The 23,076-nt window shown below is 45.8% G+C and overlaps 1 protein-coding gene across 1 annotated transcript in view; it reads left to right on the plus strand.

The window, feature by feature from the left end:
- LOC119172568 (phospholipid-transporting ATPase ABCA3) overlaps positions 1-23,076 on the plus strand; it is a 451,578-nt gene that overhangs the window by 109,340 nt on the left and 319,162 nt on the right. The window contains exon 5 of the mRNA XM_075893215.1: positions 7,715-7,767. Within this exon, the coding sequence (XP_075749330.1) occupies positions 7,715-7,767 (53 nt within the window). The remainder of the gene's footprint in view (positions 1-7,714; positions 7,768-23,076) is intronic.

A 23,076-nucleotide genomic window follows, 5' to 3' on the forward strand; every position in this document is an offset into this window, starting at 1 on the left:
ATTTGACGTGCATTTCATGACTCAAAGATAGTAACAACAGCATAAAGGTTCTCGTGCTCGGGTTAGTGGAGGAAACGTAGCGAATGCTTCTACAACACAAAAAGGGAGCGTGTGGAACTCACCACTTAATAATGTCAGCGCTTTGTCAGATATCCTGCGTCCACATGTTTTTGACACAAACACAGAACCGTGTGGACTAAAGGCAACTAGATATTTCAATGTGGCACTCTTTTTATATGTGCTCCATACCTGTTGCTCATCCAGGTTGAGTGACCTAAAAAGGCAATTTTAGCAACATGAGTGATCTAAAAAGGCAATTTAAGCAACAATGTCAACAGTTAGGCAAGTAGATACCTATTGAACGTGAAAAACTAGCTGAAACTCAATTGTTGCCTTCTTTCTCTGTGTTCGTAGTGTATTTAGAATGTTTTTCAGCTTCAAGTAGTTTAAATAATGAATGCGACGGAAAGCAGTCGTACGGGAAAAAGTATCCAGAACATACCTGAACACATGCAACTTGGTGCAGTAAATAATTGCCCGAAGCCTAGGAAAATACTTCAGTTCTTTTTAAGTCAGTCCACTCTAGCATACTTTATGGCTTGGGAACATTACCAGGTTTTACACAAATGTGACATGGTGTCAAGTACAGTCCTAAAACTCTGACTTACTGTCCTGGATAATATCACATAACTAAACCGGCACGCCAGGTCTTTGAAGGGAACGTTGAGCTGCAGCTTCATCAAGAGTGTAAGGAGCTGTATATCACGCGGGACTTTCTTTCGGGCCGTGGGCAAGGCAGACACACTGCTTGATAAAATAGTAAAAAACACAGCCTTTGGAAGAACTGAAAAAGCAACATGACCCTAGTAATGTTTGTGATGAAAACATACACTAACACACTCAGTATTTGCAGGAGTGGTACATATTACCTTGTCCAAGCATGACATCTGTTCCACATTCATAAAAGCAAAAACGCTGTTTCTGACCTGTGTGAAACTGGACCTTTGCTTCGCTCATATGTTGCACAACATTTTGTTCTTGTGTTTCCACATGCCGGGTGCTTTCGCGCTTGAGCTCCTCGATGGCACGTCTTAACATCCTCACTTCATATTTCAAGCGTTGGCAGAGGTCACACTCAACAGTGTAAAGGTTGGTGCACACCAGCGCCTAGCAGCGGTCGTGCACCTATTCGCGACTCTCGCAAACAGTTGCGAACAGTCGCAAATGGTCGCAAAGTGACTACTTTGGCTAGTCGTTTCCTGACCAATCTTTCAGTCACGTGACTGCAATCGCAAAGCTGCTGGAACCAATCAGCAATGCTCAATTTTTTCTTGTTTTTGATCATTGCACTGGCCTCCTGTCGCCAGATACAAATGAGTGCGTTCCTCTGGGTCTGTGGCAGCATAGCCACCACGGAATGCATGACGTGGAGATGGCGGGGTGCCGCAGCTCAAGCAAAGTGTTGAATTCACGTGGTGGTATTCGCAAGAAGCTAAACACCTTCAAATTAAACAGAAATTGCATTGTGCACTACCTTTTCCACGTATTTAGAATCGCTTTTAGGGGCGAAGCTTCTTATAGCGGCACCCATTCTTCCTTCGTAGCCATTGTAGTATGTAACAAGTATAAAACTTTGACCTCGAAAGTGGTGCCGGTGAGAGATTTCTTCTGTGCGTTGTTGAACAATAAAAAATAATGCTCAATGTACATGCCAATGGCTGCTAACGGGGAATGAGAGAGAGGAGCATTTGGCTTCTAGTTAACGCGCACGCTGAGATCCCCATTAGCAGCCATTGGCATGTACATTGAGCACTACCTGACACGAAAGGGTTGCTACGTTATACTCGCTGGGTGTAACTTCCTTAGTTTTAAAAAGGTTTTGCGAGCGTTGAGCCGCAGTGCCATGAATACAATGAACTAGTATATACCATGAATGAGCTCGAGGTGGTTAAAGGTGAGAAGTAAGTAGATATGAAGCGCAAGCCGTAAGAAAGTAAAAGCCGAATTCTCCTGTCTCTCATTTCCCATTAGCAGACGTTGGCATATACATTGAGCACTGTCTGACAGAAAAAGATTGCTACGTTATACTCGCTGGGCGTAGCCCTCTTGGTTTTAGAAAGGTTAAGCGAGTGTTGGGCCGCAGTGCCATGAATACAGTGAACTAGTTATACCATGAAATACTATGAACTCGAGGTGGTTAAAGGGGGGAAGTAGACCCGAGCGCAAGCCACAAGAAAGTGTGTGTGTCCCACCTTTTGTGTAGTCCTTGGAATGTCCGCTGGATGGCGGTGCTTATATATGGGGAATAATATGTGAAGAAAAGATGCGAGATGGTAGTACTTGGAGTGTTGAATAGATGGACGAATGGACACACAGACAGATGCATGCATGGACGCATGAACGGACGCAGGTGCGGATGCATGGACGAACGCAGGGACGGACGCACGAAAAGACGCACGCACGGGCAGGTGGATGGACGCATGAATGCTCACACAGACGGACGCATGGACGGACAGAAGCAAGAACGAATGAACGAATGAATGCTTCACCCCACACTCCATCTCTCACTCCGTGGCTATGCTGTCAATTTTCTGTCTCGAACTTGACTTGTCACCGCCTTCAATGCAGTGCGTTTGGAACGCGTTTGTGCTTCATGTCTTGGCAACGACTTGAGGCACCGCGTTCGAGACGCGTTCGTGCTGCATTGGAGGCTGTGGCAAGTCAAGATAAATTCAAGAGCGTTTTTGAATATGTATGACTCTCGGAAACATAGAGTTTTCTAATGTACACATGAGGGAACTCTGGTGCTAGTGTCTATGGGAGCTGCAACGCACTGTACTTCAGCGAGCGAAGGAATGAAGGGTGGTACACACGTTTGTCTAATATTCATACTTCTGGCCTGCTTTTGGCTCCATGTGTGTTAGTGTGGCTTGGAGCTGCTTTCTCACGAAGCAAATATTAGCAAATGTTCTGCGGTTGCGATTCACCAAGTTATTCTTTTAGACTTACCTTTCCAAATCGGGTACGAAGTTCAAAAGGGTTGAATCTTTCTTTCAAAAAAAAAAAACTGAAACACAGCAATAAACGAAGCCGCATGTACGATTTGCCATCCGCAATTACGAAGACAAGACACATGTGTGCACTACCCATCGTTCCCATGGTCACTGAATGATTGCAGCACCAGAGTCCCCTCCAGCCAATTTTAGGAAACTCTATGCTCGGAAATACTCCTCATTTCTCAGCACAGCTCGGGGGTGGGCGGCTTGCAGGGCCGGACAACTCTCGCTATCGAAGGGACGGTGACACGCACCACCGGCCTTTCAAATGCGAAGCATTTCTTAGCGAACTTCGGCGACTTTGAGCGTATCTATCTATCTATCTATCTATCTATCTATCTATCTATCTATCTATCTATCTATCTATCTATCTATCTATCTATCTATCTATCTATCTATCTATCTATCTATCTATCTATCTATCTATCTATCTATCTATCTATCTATCTATCTATCTATCTATCTATCTATCTATCTATCTATCTATCTATCTATCTATCTATCTATCTATCTATCTATCTATCTATCTATCTATCTATCTATCTATCTATCTATCTATCTATCTATCTATCTCTCCGGAAATGACTTTTATCTCTCCTCGCCGTTTCAATAACGGTAGCGATACAAAACTTGGTTCGGCATAAGAAGACTGTATGAAAAACATATCTGACTAGTCATAACATGAAAATCATAACAGGTATGTCATGAATGTCATGATTTACATTTCATGGTCCTGCAGCTCTTGCAGTGGTTTCGTTCGCCTGACATGTTGCAAAACTGGTATGGTACGGCATGATTGCATGACGAACACAAGCGAAAGGCCCTAACATGAAAGTTATAAAATGCGTATCATGTAGCAACATGACTACATGCCACTCTCATGATGCACTCGCTGCCGTTTCGCTAGCGTCACATTTATACTAAATTTGGTATTACACTACGTGTATGAATGATGAAGGTATGTGAGTGCTTCAAACATGATAATCATGAGATGCGTGTCATGTAACAACATGACTACATGCCACGCTCATGATGCGCTAGTGGCCGTTTCGCTAGCTTCACTTATACGAAACTTGGTATTACGGGACGTGAATTGGTGACGAAGGTCTGATACTGGTGCAAACACGATAAACATGAAATGTGTGTCATGTAACAACCTGACTACATGCTGCGCACATGATGTGCTTGCGGCTGTTTCGCTAGCTTGACATGTACCAAATTAGTTATTACGGGACGCGAATGGAAGAAACAGGTAAATGACTCATCCAAACACGATAACCACGACTTGCGTGTCATGTAACAACATGACTACACGCCACGCTCATCATGCGCTCGCGGCCGTTTCGCTGCTTCACATATGCCAAATTTAGTATTACGTCGCGCCTATGAATGACAATGGTATGTGACTGGTGCAAACATGATAATCATGAGATGCGTGTAGTGTGAGAACATGATTTGTCACAGTCAAGGCGCCAATACATTTCGACGTGACGCGGTGCGCGTGCTGACCGGCGTTCATTCTGTTGCGTCACGCCAGCGTTGCTACGCCAGGTGCCAGTCCTGCCAAATACTCGCAGGAACGCGCCACACTGTGTTGCTTTGACGCATGCTTGTTTGAGCGCATCCAGCGTTTCTCCGTCACGAAGAGAGGGAGACGCAGTGTTGTCTGGGTAATGCATCGGCACGAAATGCCGCATGTAGCGTTTCGGGCCGGTTGCCGTCGGGACGTGCCGACGGATGCTGGTCACGCCTGGCGTCAGACTATAGAGTGCTCACGTTTTGCATGGTAAATTTGGTGTTGCATGACGTCAATGGATGACGAAATATATGACTGGTGCATTAATAACCTTGACTCGCATGCCATGTAGGAACGTGACAGTATACCACGCTCACAGCGTGTTCGCAGGCATTTCGCTAACTTCACATGAACTAAATTAGGTATCACGTGACGTGAATAGATGACAAAGGTAAACAACACATTTAAACATGATAATCATGACACGGAAGTCATCTACCGCATCATTTACCTCCACCTTGTAACGTTGTGCTGATTTTAGAGTGACATATCAAGCTTTCTTATCCGTACTTCTCATACTATCGATTCCCGCTGTACTGAGGATCTGCCATCTTTTTTTACAAAAAAACTTTCAACATTCTCGTGGATCTGTGGTATACCACCTGTTTGCCACACAGACGGCCCATGTTTTATAGTAACTTGGACGTGGAAATTTATTATTTGTTTGCATGTTTACGGGTTTTTGTTCAGAGCCAAAAATGTTTCGCTAGCAACCAACGGCGCCGGCACTGATGTCAACCCGGAAGCTGACACCAACGACGGAATTTCAATAAAACGAGCTTGCCATTACAGCAATAATATGCAAGGAGCGTGGGCTTGAAAAATTCATACATTTTGTTGTACTCAAACACACTTGGTTATAGTCAGCAACAAAAGCATCAACAAAGCTGCTGCGTAGATTCGCGTTTCGCCTAGGGACGTGCCAGCGGGCATCTTGCTGCTTTAAAAAGAGAATAAGTATGGCGTCTGGAAGACTTCTGAATTGTACTTGCAGTTAGCGTTCTATCATAGTGTTAAATCATAATAGTTATGCGCATGGAAGATTGTTTGCTAGCGACACGGTTGAGGCATCCAGTAGAAACCGAATTTAGGCGAGCCATTCAGGAGACAATGTGCAGGGAGCACTATAACGGCATGACATTCCATCTTTGCAGGCAAAGCTCAAGTGTCCTCGTAAGTTGCCGTTCCTGTGTACATTTTCAGTGCTGTAGCAGTATATTTTCATTTCCTTGCCCTGTATATTTTAGAACACAACGTCCCATTTAGGGGACGTTGTGTTCTGACGCTACGTGACGCAAAGATAAAAAGAGTTTTCCAAGCTCATTGTCATAGTTACTAATGGCGATGACACTCCCATGTATAGATACACTTATATACCCCATAAAGTGAACGGAGGGATGGTCAGCGATGTAACTTATTTCATGAAACATTAGATGCGTCATTCGAAGGCCGTACGTTCGGCCCCGCCATTGGAAGGGTAGCTTTTCGTTACTTTCTTTCTTCATTGGGACATTACACTTACTACTTATAACGTTCCCTATACTTTGTTTTGCATAATTGACAGTTTGTCCTCAATAACAGTGTGTAACAAAAAGAAGCCCCTAACTTCCTACTTCTTTTTTACATTTTATTATCGAGTTCAGTCTATTTTATTCGGCTTCTTTGAAAACAGGGCGGTATCTTTAGCCTGATGTACTACATTCGGAGGTCCGATAGTTACCATAAATATTATTAGTTCCTCCTAGTAATAAAACACTTGTATTGTAAAGAGATAATGTGCATTGAGAAAAAGAGTACATTCATCAAGACTTGCAGAAACGCTAAGAAGAATTCAAGCATAAAAAGTCAAAGTAAGGTAAGATTGAAAAATGAAAGGAAGAAACAAAGAAACTGCCGTGATTTGTAAATCTGAAATTACACAACAATTAGCATAGGTGGAAAAAACTAAATTTATACGAAAGATCATCTTCATGGAGGTGTAATGAACACATCTGAACAAAGTAAGCACAATAAAATTGAGCAAACAGTGGCATGCAAAACAATGAATACCAACTGACATACAAGTAATGGCTGGAAAAGAAAACCATGATGAATTCCTCAAGAAACAATAACATCAAATATTTAAAGGTAATGATCTCTAAGAAAGCATGCTCATAAAAATTGGCGGAAATGGTAATAAAGCAATAAAAACAATAAGAAATTGTAGATTATAAAGTTAGTGTGATAGCTCCCAAGATTTGTCGAGACAGCATTTTTTGTTAAGGCTTTGAAGTGTAGTTACAAACGATGATGATTCAATCTCACATGATATTGCATTTCAAATTGATAAGACGTAAAATAGGGTTGTCAGTTTTCCATTCTTCGAATTTCAGAAACAAGTTGATTGTTCTTTGAAGGGAACCTAGTAATGTTAGTATTCTCAAGAAATTCATTTGGCTAATCTGGGGTGGAAGTGGCACATTACTTGAGCCTAGAAATAAAGAAAGAGATTTTGTTCAGGTAGTTCTGTTATTTTGGCTGAACATTTATATTTAGGTATAGTGGTTTACAGGATGTAAAACATTACTGAAGAATAATAATCACAGAGCTTGGTTTTGAAGGCTATAAAGAGGATATATGTGACAGTAGTAAGTATTGGCTTAAAATTGTACACAGTAAAATTATGACTCTGAAAAAAGAGGGATAATGCAAACGAATAATTTACAATAATGATTACGTACATGTCATAACATAATTAGTTTTATAATGTGGGAGGTGTTAGGTCCAAAAAACATGATATTAAGATGCCTATGCCTCAAGGGGACTTATGCAATAGTAAATGAACTTTAAAAGTTTATTTTAGATGCTCAAGTACTCTCACACCCAGAATCCTGGCACTGTATTTCATTATCCCTCATGTGAGCACTCCCGGTGGCAGATTTAGTAATGAACGCGGATTATTAAAGAAAACCTCCTCTTGCAGAGACCGTTGAACGAATACATGAATAATGGCATAGCTGAAGGAGCAAATAGTTTGCTATAGCTACAAGTTGTCAAACTGCACGAACTAATTTAGTTTTTTTTTCCTACTACATGTGTCCAGAATATACACAGAATGGGTTGGTGGACAGAAAGACGAGCTTTCGCGAGACGAAGGTAAGCATGGCGCTTTATTATTGCGATGGTATTTATATAGACAGTCTACGCGAGTATTTTGCCGTCACGTTTGCAGTCACCATCACCATCATGTCTAGGATAAAGGTTGAATTGGCAAGATCCATCAGCGCTTCGTAAGCTCCACACGTGGGTAATAGCACGCGGGTGAACCTGCGCACATAGATTTATCTTACGGCGTGGTTTAGGTATCCACAGTGAAGCGAATGAATTATACTAGCAATTGGAAAGACGATGCAAACATGGTCACAACACGCTTTCGTGGTCTACGTTTAAAGGTGCAGCTTAAGCGTCCGCCAAGCTTGCTCTCTGTGCCGTTAATGAAAGTAGTGACAAAGATGCACTACACGCTGGAGCGTAGCTATTGTTTCACGGCAGGAGCTTTCGAATGATTTTCTCTTTTTCTAGAATCACAATTTATTTTTCTGATTGTACACGTGTTCGTTTCATATGAAAAAGAAAACACAGCCGCTCGCCTTGTCGTAGCAATCCGTATAACACGAAAGTGGACGTACCGTCACAAATGCAGATAATTGTTCATTGTGCATTCATATACGAAAGCTTATACAATACATACTGGGACGTAGCGGCTATCTATAGACCCGTCGCGCGTGGCTTCATCCACATTGAAGGCTAGTGGCAAATCTTCATTGTGACGATTTACATTCATGATCGTGAGTTAACAGTTTTGGTAGCTGAAGCTTTCAACATACGCCTGGACTAATCATATAGTGAATCCCAGAAAACGGTGGTGTCACTAAGTGCTCAATGAAACACAGGTACTGGGTATCCCATTCTTCATATCAGAGTTAACTGAGGAGACATATGGCTTGGTGTGCGCACCTGAGAAATTGGTGCATAGGTGCGCAGCTTGAGCCACTGTTACGTATCTCGCCGCTGTCACCACTGTTGGGTAGCACGTGTCCCACCCCGCCGCTGCTTCTGCGCATAGCTGATAGATTGAGCGGACAAGGCGACGATGAGCGATGAGTTAAGGCATAACATTACTGTACAGCATAAAGAGAGGCTTTATACATTAAATGTGAAGCATTTCGTAGCGAGCTTTGGCGACTTTGAGCGTATCTATCTATCTATCTATCTATCTATCTATCTATCTATCTATCTATCTATCTATCTATCTATCTATCTATCTATCTATCTATCTATCTATCTATCTATCTATCTATCTATCTATCTATCTATCTATCTATCTATCTATCTATCTATCTATCTATCTATCTATCTATCTATCTATCTATCTATCTATCTATCTATCTATCTATCTATCTATCTATCTATCTATCTATCTATCTATCTATCTATCTAGCCACCTACGACTTTTAGCTCTCATAGCTGTTGAGATAATGGTATCGATACCAAATTTGGTATGGCGTAACATAACTGTGTAAAAACATATATGACTAGTCATAACATAAAAATTATGACAGGTATGTCATGAACGTCATGATTTGCATTTCATGATACTGCAGCTCTTGCGGTGGTTTCGTTCACAAGGCATGTTGCAAAACTGGTAAGGTATGACATGATCGCATGGCGAACATAACTGACAGACCCTAACAGTGAAATCATGAAATGCATGTCATGTAACAACATGACAACATTCTACGCTCATCATGCACTCGCGGCCGTTTCGCTAGCGTCACATACAAAATTTGGTATTACGGCACGTGAATGGATGACTTAGGTATGTGACTGGTGCAAACATGACAAACATGAGATGCATGTCATGTAACAACATGACTACATGCTACGCTAATGATGCGCTCGCGGTCGTTTCACTAGCTTCATATGTACCAAACTCGATATTACGCGACGCGAACGGACGACATAGGCAAATGACACATCCAAACATGATAATCACGACATGCGTGTCATGTAACAACATGACTACATGCCACGCTCATGATGCGCTCACGGGCGTTTCGCATCTTCACATATGACAAATTTGGTATTACGTGACGCCAATGGGTGACGATGGTATGTGAGTGGTGCAAACTAAATACTCATGAGATGCGTGATATGTGAGAGTATGACTACATGCCACAGTAAAGGCGCCAATACATTCCGACGCGACGTGGTGCGCGTGCTCAACCGCGTTCATTTTGTTTCGTCAAGCCGGCTTTGCCACGCCAGACGCCGGTCCTGCCATATACTCGCAGGCACGCGCCACACTGCGTTGCTTTGCCGCATGCTTATTTCGGCGCGTCCGGCGTCCCTCCGTCTCGAAAAGAGGGAGACAAAGTGTTGTCTGGGTGATGAATGGGCACGAAATGCAGCATGTAGCATTTTGCGCCGGTTGCTGTTAGGCTGCGCCGACGAACGCTGGTCACGCCTGGCGTCAGACTATAGGGTGCCCACGTCTTGCTAACGTAGCGTCCTTGTGCCCAGCGTGCTCGCGCGTCAACGCTACAGTGGAGTATCATCATCATCATCACCATCATCATCATCAGCCTGACTACGTCCACTGCACGACAAAGGCCTCTCCCATGTTCCGCCAGTTAACCCGGTTCTGTGCTTGCTGCTGCCAATTTATACCCGCAAACTTCTTAATCTCATCTGCCCACCTAACCTTCTGTCTCCCCCTAACCCGCTTCCCTTCTCTGGGAATCCAGTTAGTTACCCTTAATGACCAGCGGTTATCCTGTCTACGCGCCACATGCCCGGCCCACGTCCATTTCCTCTTCTTTATTTCAACTATGATATCCTTAACTCCCGTTTGTCCCCTAATCCCCTCTGCTCTCTTCTTGTCTCTTAAGGTTACACCTACCATTTTCTTTCCATTGCTCGCTGTGTCGTCCTCAATTTAAGCTGAACCCTCTTTGTAAGTCTTCAGGTTTCTGCTCCGTAGCTAAGTACTGGCAAGATACAGCTGTAATATACCTTTCTCTTGAGGGATAGTGGCAATCTACCTGTCATAATTTGAGAGTGCTTGCCGAATGTGCTCCACCCTATTCTTATTCTTCTAGTTACTTCAATCTCGTAGTTCAACTCTGCGGTTATTACCAGCCCTAAGTAGACATAGTCTTTTACAACTTCAAGTGCACTATTACCTATCTCGAAGCGCTGCTCCTTTCCGAGGTTGTTGTACATTACTTTCGTTTTCTGCAGATTAATTTTAATCTCACCTTTCTGCTCTCCCTGTTCAACTCCGTAATCATGAGTTGCAATTCGTCCCCTGAGTTGCTCAGCAATGCAATGTCATCGGCGTAGCGCAGGTAACTAAGGTATTCTCCATTAACTCTTATCCCTAACTGCTCCCATTCTAGGCTTCTGAAAACCTCCTGTAAGCACGCGGTAAATAGCATTGGGGAGATAGTGTCCCCCTGCCTTACACCCTTCTTGATTGGTATTCTCTTGCTTTCTTTACGTAGCACTATAGTAGCAGTTGATCACCTGTAGATTTCTTCCAGAATGTTTATATATACTTCATCTACGCCTTAATTCCGCAGTGTCTGCATGACGGCTGATATTTCTACTGAATCAAACGCGTTCTCGTAATCTATGAAGGCTATGTATGGTGGTTGGTTATACTCTGAGGATTCCTCTATTACCTGGTTGATAGTATGAATGTGGTCAATTGTTGAGTAGCCTGTTCGAAATCCTGCTTGTTCCTTTGGTTGATTGAATTCTAATGTTTTCTTTACTCTGTTAGCAATTACCTTTGTAAATAGCTTGTATACTACAGAGAGCAAACTGATCGGCCTGTAATTCTTCAAGTCCTTGTCATCTCCTTTCTTATGTATTAAGATGATGTTAGCGGTCTTCCAAGACTCTGGTACTCTTCCCGTCAGGAGACACCTCGTAAACAGGGTGGCTAGTTTTTCTAACACAATCTGTCCTCCATCTTTCAGCAGATCTGATGTTACCTGATCCTCACCAGCAGCTTTGCCTCTTTGCATTCTCTCCAAAGCTTTTCTGACTTCTATCATTACTGATGGGGTGTCATCTGGGTTACGGAAAGTTCTTATAGTATTAAGGTCGTGGTTGTCTCCGCTACTGTACAGATCTCTGTAAAGCTCTTCCGCTATTTTAATTATCCTATCCATATTGGTAGTTATTTTGCCTTCTTTGTCCCTTAGTGCATACATGCGACTTTTGCCTATCCCAAGTTTCCTATTCACTGCTTTGACGCTTGCTCCGTTTTTCAGAGCGTGTTCAGTTCTCTACATGATACACCTTCTTAAATCGCATACCTTACGTCTGTTACTCAACTTCGAAAGCTCTGCCAGTTCTATTTTGTCTGTTGTACTTGACACTTTCATGAGTTGACGCTTCTTAATTAGGTTCTTCGTTTCCTGGGAAAGCTTGCCAATGTTCTGTCTAACTACACTGCCTCCAACTTCCACTGCACACTCCGTAATAATACTCGTCAGATTATCATTCATTGTATCTACGCTAAGGTGGGTTTCCTCACTAAGAGCCGAGTACCTGTTCTGCAGCGACACTCTACAGTGGAGCGACAATATACAGTGGAGTACATTGAGCTCCTAATGACGCTCGCGGCCGTTTTGCTAGCTCCACACATAGTAAATTTGGTGTTACATGACGTCAATGGATGACGAAATATATGACTGGTGATAACATGATAAGCCTGACTCACGGGTCACGTAAGAACACGACAATATACCACGCTCATAGCGTGTTCACGGGCGCTTCGCTAGCCTCACCTATACTAAATTTGGTATCACTTGACGTGAATAGACGACAATGGTAAACGACTCATTTAAACATGATAATCATGACACGGATGTTTTTTATGGCATCATTTACCTCCAGCTTGTACCGTTGTTCTGAATTTAGAGTGACATATCAAGCGTTTTTATTCGTGCTTTGCATGTTATCGAATCCCACAGTACTGGGGATATGCCAATTTTTATGCACTGGGGCTGACAGCTTAAGAAGTTCTAAGAGCCGGGGTGTCATCGGTAGCGCCCACGCTTCCATCTGCTCTGACACTATCTTTGTCTTTCGGATGCCCCGACACTCGGGCCCTCTGACGCTCAGGTCTGCTGCTTCTCGTGCTTCTCGTCGCGCCGCTTGGTTCTTTTATAGGCCCTGGGGCTCCTCACGCAAGCAACCTCCACTCAGGAACCCCCCCTGGCCATTGCGTCAGCCGCCTCCGATCAGTAACCGCAGCTGGATTGCACCCATGGGTGAGTGGTATTGCCACGCGTTGAGTAAAACGCGCCGGGCTAGATGACGTCGACTGAATCATCGAGTTGAAATGAGCCCGTGGGTGGACGTCGCTTGCTCTGCATTGCGTAAGACACACGTACCATTTCCGGTGATTGCGTCAGTCGGACTCGCTCACTGGCTTTGACGCTCGTTGAATTTGCAGAAGCAATGAAGTTGAATTTGAACTCTATGGCACGACAGCACCCCAACCACCAGACAATCTGCCGGAAAGACCAGCTGGTTCCACGTGGCTCGGGTGTCAGGCGCGCTTGTTTGCCAGGTCCCACTAGTGCTATGGAGAGGATGTGTCTTCAGGCTCAGCTCCTTGAACAGATCCCATTCTTGAAGAATATCCCAGTTTCGCTGGCTTGTCACCAAAACTTCTCGACTAGCTTCGCTCGTCTCTTCTGATGTTCTGGTTTCAGCACTTGTTGATGGTTCTGCGCTTTCTCAAGCACAGTTCATCAATAGACACCACATGACACAAGCACGGGCCCTCGGTTACCCGACAGAACACCAGGCAGAATATTTTCACAGGGTCGTGATCACGACAAACGCAAAAGACAGGAGGTTCGTAGTGCAGCAACCACACCTCCAATGGTTGCTGCCCTTAGATTTTCTGATACGAGCTAGGCGACCAGCACTGGCTTAGTCAGTGTACTGATGACGGGCTGGTGACATGTAGTGCCCTGGTGAAGGTGAACTAGAAGATCCTCGGAGTGCCATCCGCGTTCCGATAATATAGTCAGCGATGCCACGTGGTTTTTCATCCCGCTTTGGACACGGTGAGTCGATGGCGCAACCACGTAGTCTTATCTGGCGGCACTGGCAGCAGCGGTACTTGTACCAAACTTCACCGCAGTGGTAGCACAGGAGGTGGTGGTCAGGGGTGCGCCATAGGTGAGTCTTGCTATGAGCGTAGCGCTGGCCAGTAGGTGGGCAGTACGACGTCAGTGGTGGTGGTGGCGGTGTCTCGCGGTAGAACTGCGGCGGAGGAGTATCTTGACTAGGGTGTGGAGGAGCGTTGCGGAGCTCTAGTGGCTAAAGTACTCGGCTGCTGACTCGCAGGTCACGGGTTTGAATCCCGGTTGCGGCGGCTGCATTTGCGATGGAGGCGGAAATGTTGTAGGCCCATGTGCTCAGATTTGGGGGCACGTAAAGAATCCAAGGTGGTCGAAATTTCCGGAGCCCTCCACTACGGCGTCTCTCATAATCATTTGGTGGTTTTGGGACGTTACACCCCACATATCAATCAATCAAGTCAAGCGTTGCGGAGCACGACAGTGGCGTAGCTCATTTCTTGCAGTTCAGGCTGTGGTGCTTCGGGGATCCCAAGCGATATCCGAATTTCCTCGCGGACAATCTCGGTGACTGAACTAACCTGAAACTGCGCTGAAGCTTATAGCTTGCGCAGCTCTTCCCGCAGAATCGCTCGGATATTCTCGTGTAGGTCGTGGGTGCTGAAAGGATGAGCCTCGGAGAAGCGTACTCTCGAAGAGCTGCGGTCATACTGCCTTGTGCGCATCTCAAGTGCCTTCTAGATTGTTGTGGCCTCGTTGAAAAATTTTTCGAACGTCTTCAGTAGGTTGCACACAAGCCTCGCAAACAAACATTCTTTAATATCTAGCAAAAGGAATTGGACCGTCTAGTCCTCAGCCACGGCGGAGTCAGCGTGGTGGAACAACCGGGTCATCCCATCGACGATGATTGTGAGGTTCTCGTTGGAGAGTGTCACACGCAGCTCCAAGATAGTCGCAGCATGTTCCTTGTTCACGACGCTCATGAACGTGCAGAGGAACATCATTCGAAAGACATCGCAGCTACGCAGCGTGGACTCCCAGCTCTCAAAACACGTCTTTGCACCGTCTTCTAGGTAGAATTATAGGCGGCATAGTTTTTGTTCGGTGTCCCAGCTGTTTATGCAGGCGACTCGGTTGTATGTCTCGAGCAACGTTTCCGGGTCTTCATTAGGTTCTCTATGGAAGCTTGGTGGTTCTCGGGGTGGGTGAATGACAATAGCCACAGGCAGTGGCGCAGCGGCACTCATGGTTGCAGCAGTGGCCGTCATGGTGGGCGTGCGAGTATTGTTGCGTAAAGGCGCGTACTCAGGCGGTGGACTTTGTGGCCTATGGTTGGCTCGCTGGTCGTGCTTGGCGTCGGTGTCTTTTCTACGACCTGGACTTGGATCACGAATGGAAAGGGTCGTGCGGTACATATATCAGGAAGCACCTCCACCAGATGTCACGGGGTCATGAAAAGGATAAAGGGAGCAGACAGTAGGTCTGCTCCCTTAATGAAAATTAAGATTACAGTGAAGCACTGGAACTGATAGCGCCGGGCAGAACGGCAGCCGTCGATCGATTGACAAGCAGCGAAAAGCATCGGAATTTATACACTTGCCTACGAATGTTCTAGCATGATCGCTAGGGGTGACGTAGGTTCCAGAATAACGTGTATTGTTCATGATGTGGGCGTAACGCCTACACAACAATCTACTACAGCCTCCAAACCCCTCGAATACTTGAGGCGCATTTTGCGCCGATCGTAGTGTAACGCGCCAATAACAAAACTTGATGAAGGAACGTGGAAATATAGTAATAACTATAGCTACCTAGGTGTCTACCAAAATTTCTTTCCCTTCACATCAAGAAGCACACGTGGGCACAGAACTCTTAGAACGAGAACTCAAAATTTTATACGTGTAACAACGCAATCAACTACAATACTTCAGAAAGTTGGCCGCTTGAGATCGCTCTGGACGGAAGCGCTCAGCTAAAACCGCGGTGAGGACAACATTTTGCCCTAACTCGCCAGTGAAAGACCGCAAGGTGGAGAAGGTACTAACTTAAGCGCATGGCTCATTGTGTCTGCGTAAGCGTTAGCTTTCCTTCCTTGTAACGAACGTTAGCTTTCCTTCCGTGTAACGAACACTCAGTAACCGGCCTGTTTTAGGCAACGATATTTTTGCGGTACCAAGAGTTGTTCACACTTGCGACCTTGAACGTTTGTGTAACGACGACACAGGAGCCCTGATTTCTCATAAAAAGAAAACATTCTTTTTTGTTCCCAATTGTACGCTTTCCATTAGCTCTTTATTCGACAGGTTTTCACGCTGCTAGCGAATGAGCGCCTGCCTCTCTATTGATGCTTGACAAGTAATACCAACCTTTCGCTACAGGCGAGAGCCTAGCGCCACCGTCGCCCAACTGCGCCGCCTTCTCTCCTCCGCCGACAGAGATGAAGCCACTCCCTTTAGGGACAGGCGTCTCGATTGACTTAGCCTGAGAGCTTTCTGTCCGAGGCTCGCTCGACAAGCCGGCAACGTCACGCATGTCGGCTGCCTGTGCAGGTGGTTTTATACTACGTTGAAAGAGATCAACTTCCCGCGATAGTTCCCGCGCTGGTGATTGCGTGAGGGCCATGTCCGCCAAGTTAGAAAACAACAATTTACCCTGCTCTTGGAAAAGCTGCTCAGAGTTAATAAAAGAAAGATAAGGGAAACAATCGGGAAGCGCGGCAGACACAGCCGTTTGGGTACGAAGCTTATTGAACGAGCCTTCAATGACAACCATACTGGTTGGTAAGCAAACGCTCTGCTTTTCGGTGACTTGCCTGATCCACGTCCATTCTCCTCTAAAGTGGTTCGGAGACACAAGCGACGGACGAACAGCGCCCATGGTTGCTGGTGAGTCTTGAAGTGCTCGACACGTTTTCTATTGAGACTGATTTCCTGGGGATACGGCTTTACCAACCGCAAGTTTTTTTTTCGGATTCTCAGATTGTTGCGAAAGCAAACATTTGTTTACAGTTTTCCGCCATGTGGCCTTTTTTCTTGCAGTTGCAGCAAATTAGCGGCTTCCGTGATTCAAACTTCCGTGTGGTATCAGTGCGTTGTTTAGAAACATCACTCGATTTCTCCCCTCCCGTTTGCCCTTCCCCTACAGTGTCTTTCGTAAGAGACGGGTTCTTCCTGAAATTGCGATGTGGAGTGGGTTTCCGTTGATCAAGTTTCCTTGAAATGGTCTCTATCCTTTCATTTTTTTCAACGCGCACGGCCCTACTACGGAAGTTTCGGTGAGTATAGTGCTCCTGAGCTAACGTTGCTGCACATATTTGTACTTTGCACATATTTGCCAAGCTCGTCCTGCAGCGAAAGCTTGAGGTCATCCTCTAGGAAGCGGTAGAAATGTTCCAACGCAATGCATTTTACCGCCTTATGGCGATCGTCATAAAACTCTTTTCTATTGAGTCAATAAATGAAATCAGCTTTGCGAAGAACCGCGAAGTGAACGGCTGACGCATTGCCCTTTTTTTGCATACCGGAACCTTTGCCGGAAATCCCCGGGTGACAACTTATAACGTCTCAAGAGAACTTCCTTAACCTCGTCGTCGCTCTCAAACGATTTCCTCCACAAGTCCGTTATCATGTCAAATACTTCACCGGGAAGTAGAGCTAATAGATTCTGCGTCCAAAGAGACCGCTCCATGCCATTTCCCTCACAGACTTGTTCGAGCCTGAAGAATTACTTTGCCATGTCCTCGTTGACTACGAACAGTGGCAGTTTGTCCCGAGTTATGTGACAGCTGACCTGAACCATCGCAGAAGCTACGCCAGGTGCCTGCGAACACAGTACGATTGCTACTTCTATTCCTTTCAACTTGAGGCGCTCCTGTCTTTCGGTTTCCTCATTGCATTCTAGGCTTTCAGCCTCCTGGCATTTGTGAAATTCTCGCGTTTCTATTTCCTCGCACTCGCGAAGTTCTCTTTAATGAGCCTATTTGCAGGGTGCTTTGATATCCGTTTAGGCCTCATTGACCTTCTCAAATGTAACTCCCTCCTCACGGTCTCAATTATTGCATGCTTACGTTTTGCGCGGCCCAAAGTAAGGACAAGTTCTCACAAACTTCAATGAGTTCCTTCACTTTAAGGTTCTCTATCGGTCACATTAGCCTCTTGCTGTTTGTGGTTGTTTAGAATCTACTTGCCGTACCCACTAGAAGTCTACTAGCAAGACGCGCAAGCTGTTCTCAACAGCCTGTATTTACACCCTCCGCATTAACCTTGGTTTTAGCGCGCTGCGACTTCGCTTGAAACAATTGAAGCTCAATCAAATCCTTCACTCAGCCTTCCTCTAACTCAACTACTATAACTTGTGCAAAAGTAGTCCAGTGAACTGAGGGGAAAAGATCAGGCACTCACCGCATCGAGGTAGCTGGCGCCGGCCGATCGCGTAGCTGCCTTCCACTGCTACGTATCATGGATCTGTCACCACTGTTTGGTAACACCTGTTTTAGCCCACGGCAGCGGCTGCGCAGGCCTGATTGACGGAGTGGACAAAGCCACGTTAAGGTATGGCAATATTCATGTGCAGCATAAATACAGGCGTTACATATTCGGCACTAGCGCCGACCGCTTGAGGAACATGAAGAGCCGCGATGTCTTCGGATGCTCTGACGCCTTCGTGTGCTCGGACGCTATCGTCTGCTTTAGGTTGCTCTGATGCTCTCGGGCACTTTTGCGCTCAGGTATGCTGCTTGTCATCGCGCCACTTAATTTTTGATATTCCTTGGAGTTTCTGATGTCAGCAGCCTACAATCAGCAACCGCTGCTAGATTGCACCTAGGGGCAAGTAGTATTGTCTCGTCTTGCGTAAAAACCACCGGCCTAGATGAGGTCAACTGTATATTCAGGCTTGAACTGGACTTATGGGTGGAGCGAGCTTGCCGTGCGTTACGTAAGACAATAGCCGATGATTGCGCCAGCTGGGCACGCTCGCTGATCTTGACACTGCATTTGCAGAAGCAATGATGTTCGATTTGCGCCTCATGACATAATACAACCAACGCGAGAAGACGTTCAACGTTCCGCTGACCCCTGTCTCATTGCACGAAGGCTCGGCATGCACCTGTAGGATCTTGGCTTTTCTGTGGCTTTTATTACGACAGTTTTGTTAGTCGGTGCTATTAGAGTCGAAACAGTAGACGGCATAGAAACAGCGTTGGTACAAGTGAAAGGTGCAATAATTCAATAAGCCGTCAAACGCCAACATAAAGGAAAATAAAAAGTAGTTGCGTATACGGCGGCTCTTTGATGCTAGCGCGCCCAGCATCGTCTGCTGACATCGAGACACTCAAACTGCATCCAGTATTCTTTTATATGCTCTGGTGCTATCTTCGGTATCATATATAGGACACTAACAGTTTCGCTTTCAAATAAATCCCTATTGGTGCTGGCCACTGTTATGACTCAGTTCGTCCATTCACAGCTTACACACGGTGGCATCACCTTGCCAAGAGAGAGCGTCACGCAAAAGAGAAGGCGTGAGAGATATGAGGCATGTGAGTAGAACCTCGCTGTTGTCATAGTTCATAGACCGCTAGCCACACAAGGGCGTCTGCATGAGGAGGGATTTAGTGAGTGGCAACGCGGTGAACCCCAGCTGACGGGGGGTTTATCTCCTCCCACGCCCAGGCATGCGTGGGTGTGGCGGGTCCAGGGAAAAGGAAACGCTGGGGAGGGCGCCAACGCCGGGTGATTGGTTAAGGCCTCCCTGCAGAGGCAGCACACCTTCTTGGCCCATACGGCACCATGAGCTCACACACCCCGGGGAAATCGACAGTCACCTTTTCGTATCTCTTTTTTTCCCATACCTTCGTAGTTATTTCTTTTTTACGCTTCCCTGTCTTCTACATTTTCATTTAACTCTAGTTTTCTCGGCGGCAAGGAATAACCTTGCATGGTTAGTCAACCCAGTGTCGTTATATTCGGTTATGGCGGTCGCGTATGGCTGACGATTTCAAGTGTGCTATCTTGTAGTGTAGCCTTCTGGATCAACAGTCGGCGGCCACCACCAACGACAAATTTAAATGTTTTAAGTGAAGTCCTTTTTTTCGCAATATCTAATCACCACCTCAAGTACGTGGAGTAGAGACAAGAATTTCCCATTTTCTGACCAAAAAATCATTTCCGAAATAGCTCGTAATACACAGTTAAGGCGAATCGAAAACTGTGCATACAGTTTCACCGTTTCTTGTGTGAAAATCTCTCACGGTGGTAATTGGCCTAGGTTACAAAGCAACTAAAATTGAAAGCGGCGATATTCTTCTGGAATTGCATGAGAAACGCTATTATGAAGAACTGTTACTAGTATCTTTTGGAAACAGCCCAGCGTCAGTGGTGTAAAATTTGCTTCAGACCGTATATACCGAATATTTGCCGTTGCTTCAAGTTTCAGCTTTGGACATGGGCCGCAAAGCTGCTAAGAGAACACCACTGATGATAAGTCTGCGTCGAAAATAACACTTGTCTAACAACTGTCATGTCCGCCTGTTGTGCGAGCTGTGGAGGAGGACACGCCTACTCAAGATCATATCCTTCGAGGAATATAAGAAAAGAAATCAAGAGAAGTGAAAATGAAATTCAACTTGTCCTTTCAAGAGACGTGCAAACGTTACCACTGCACTACCCGTCTTATCGCTTTTTTGTCAATGTGACGCGATGGGGTGCCGCGCTACACGATTCTGCACGTGAGAATGTCTCACAGTGTGCGACCATGGTAACGTGATGAGACTCCCGGCTGGACCAGCCTGTACTGCTCAGCCTTCTGACAAACAGAACCACCTTACTCCTCTGTTTGCCGAATGTCGGGCCCCTGCAAGTGCAGTCACGTCTGAAGCCACTGTGAACGCGTCTCGCGAGAAGGCTCGCAACACGCAAGACACTGGAAGTACCACCACCTACCTCCCCATCTCGCAACCTCTGTGGCACATACCCGCCCTAGAGTGGGTATGCGCTACCGGTGGCTACATACATACATACATACATACATACATACATACATACATACATACCTACATACCTACTTACCTACTTACCTACATACATACATACATACATACATACATACATACATACATACATACATACATACATACATACGGAGGAGTGACAGACCCACGCCGTAAGAAGCTTCGTCCCTAAATGGCAGCCTGTGACATTGTCCCCCCGTGTCGGTGTAATATCCACAACATTTGCTCACACGGCGGCCACTTCTTCTGACAACAAGAAACAAAAAGTCACAGCTTAGCCGCAAACGGGATGCGAAGAACGCGATAGCAACAAATTGGAAGGTCATGCGCAGAATGCCAAGCAGATCGAAACGTGCCCCACGTTTCTCACGCACAAGGACGCACGAAATGTACTCACATGTACAGATTAACGCTAATAAGCGTCTCGATCGTATCTTTTTTGTGTCTGAAAAGCACGTCTTTTTCGAAAACGGAGGCTGTGCAACAATTGCAGTGACTTTGTGCGCCCGGTAACTACCACAGAATCATTCCGACGAACCTGAAAGGCTAGCCAAGACATGCGAGTCTACCCATTGCAAGATAAGGGCGCGTGCTCGAGCGTTCAGTAGCTTATTCTCTATGCGGGCCAAAGTACGCTGAGTGATGAGAGCCACCCCGCGCTCACTGCGCCACCTTGCTGATAATGCTGAAAGCACGATAGTCTCCCCCCCCCCCCCTCGGAGATTCCCGCCAACAGCGGGTAAGTGGTAGATATGAATAAGTTGCCGTTGGAGCTTTGAAGGAAGTACTTTGCGGTGGCTCAGTGGTTAACGCCTCGCTTTCACGACACGGAGGTACCACGTTTATTTCCGCAAGCCGGAGTCCCTTTACATGGATTCTTTTCTTTCTTGTGTTTTCACATACACAGGTACGTGTAGATATGCAGTGTTTGACATCGACGCCGACGCCCTCGTCGATGCCGATGCCGGCGGCGAAATCCAGCCGATGGTGTCCATATAGTTGCAATCGCAATAAAATATGGTAGATCCCACGTACAGTGGGAGTCGATGATATGTGAAGCACGAATGAGGAAGGTTGATACGTCACTTTGAAATCAGCACAACGTTACGAGGTGGAGGTAAATTATGCTGCACCTGACGCGCATGCCACGATTATCGTGTTTGAACGTGTCATTTACTTTCGTAGTCTATTCATCTCACGTAACACCAAATTTGGTATATGTTGAGCTAGCGAAATAGCTGCGAAGGCACTACAAGCGTAGCATATAGTCAAGTTTTACATGACACCAAATCATGATTATCATGTTTGCACCTGTCATTTGCTCATTTGCAAACGTCGTCCATTCAAGACACGTAATACCAAATTTGGTATATATGCAGCTAGCGAAACGGCCGCAAGTGCATCATGAGCTTGGTATGTTGTCATGTTTTTACATGACACGCGTGTCATCATTATCATGTTTCCACTAGACTTATATCTTCCTCATTCATAGACGTCTCGTAACACCAAATTTGTTATATGTTGGGCTAGCAAAACGTCCGCGAGCATATCATGAGAGTGGCAAGTTGTCGTGTTGCTGCATGACACAAATCTAATGATTATCATGTTCGCACCAGTCACATGCATTCGTCGTTCATTCACATCCCGAATTACGAAATTTGGAATACGTGAAGCTAGCGAAACGGCAGCGATCGCCTCATGAAGAGCAAAATGTTCTCAGACGTAACGTTGACGCGCGCACACGCTGGGCGCAGCGAAGCTGCGCAAGCAAAACACCAGCACTCTGTTGTCTTACGCCAGACACTACCAGCGTCCGTCAACGCGGCCATGCGGCAACCAGTGCGAAATTCGTCATGCTGCGTTACACACCAACGACGTTACCTCGACAGCACTGCCTCTGCTTCTCTTCTTGGCGAAGGCATGCCGGGCACCCTCAAACGCGCATGTGTCATAACAACGCAGTGTGGCGCGTGCCTGTGAGTATTAGAGCAGGCATATCGGTGCCTGGCTAGGCATCGCAGGCGTCACGGGACGAAACGAACACCGGCACGCACGTGCGCCGGGTCACGCCAAAGTGTATTGGCACTTTGAGGGTGACTTGTGGTCAATTTCTTACATGACACAAATCTCATGACTATCATGTTTGCTTCAGTCACATACCTTCGTCATCCATCCACGTGACGCAATACCGAATTGGGCATGTCAAGTTGGGTATGTCACCTGCTCAGACACTATCATCTGCTTTCGGATGCCGCGACACCCGGGCCCTCTGACGCGCAGGTCTGC

The sequence above is a fragment of the Rhipicephalus microplus genome, chromosome 4 (assembly GCF_043290135.1).
Source record: "Rhipicephalus microplus isolate Deutch F79 chromosome 4, USDA_Rmic, whole genome shotgun sequence".
Lineage (NCBI taxonomy): Eukaryota > Metazoa > Arthropoda > Arachnida > Ixodida > Ixodidae > Rhipicephalus > Rhipicephalus microplus.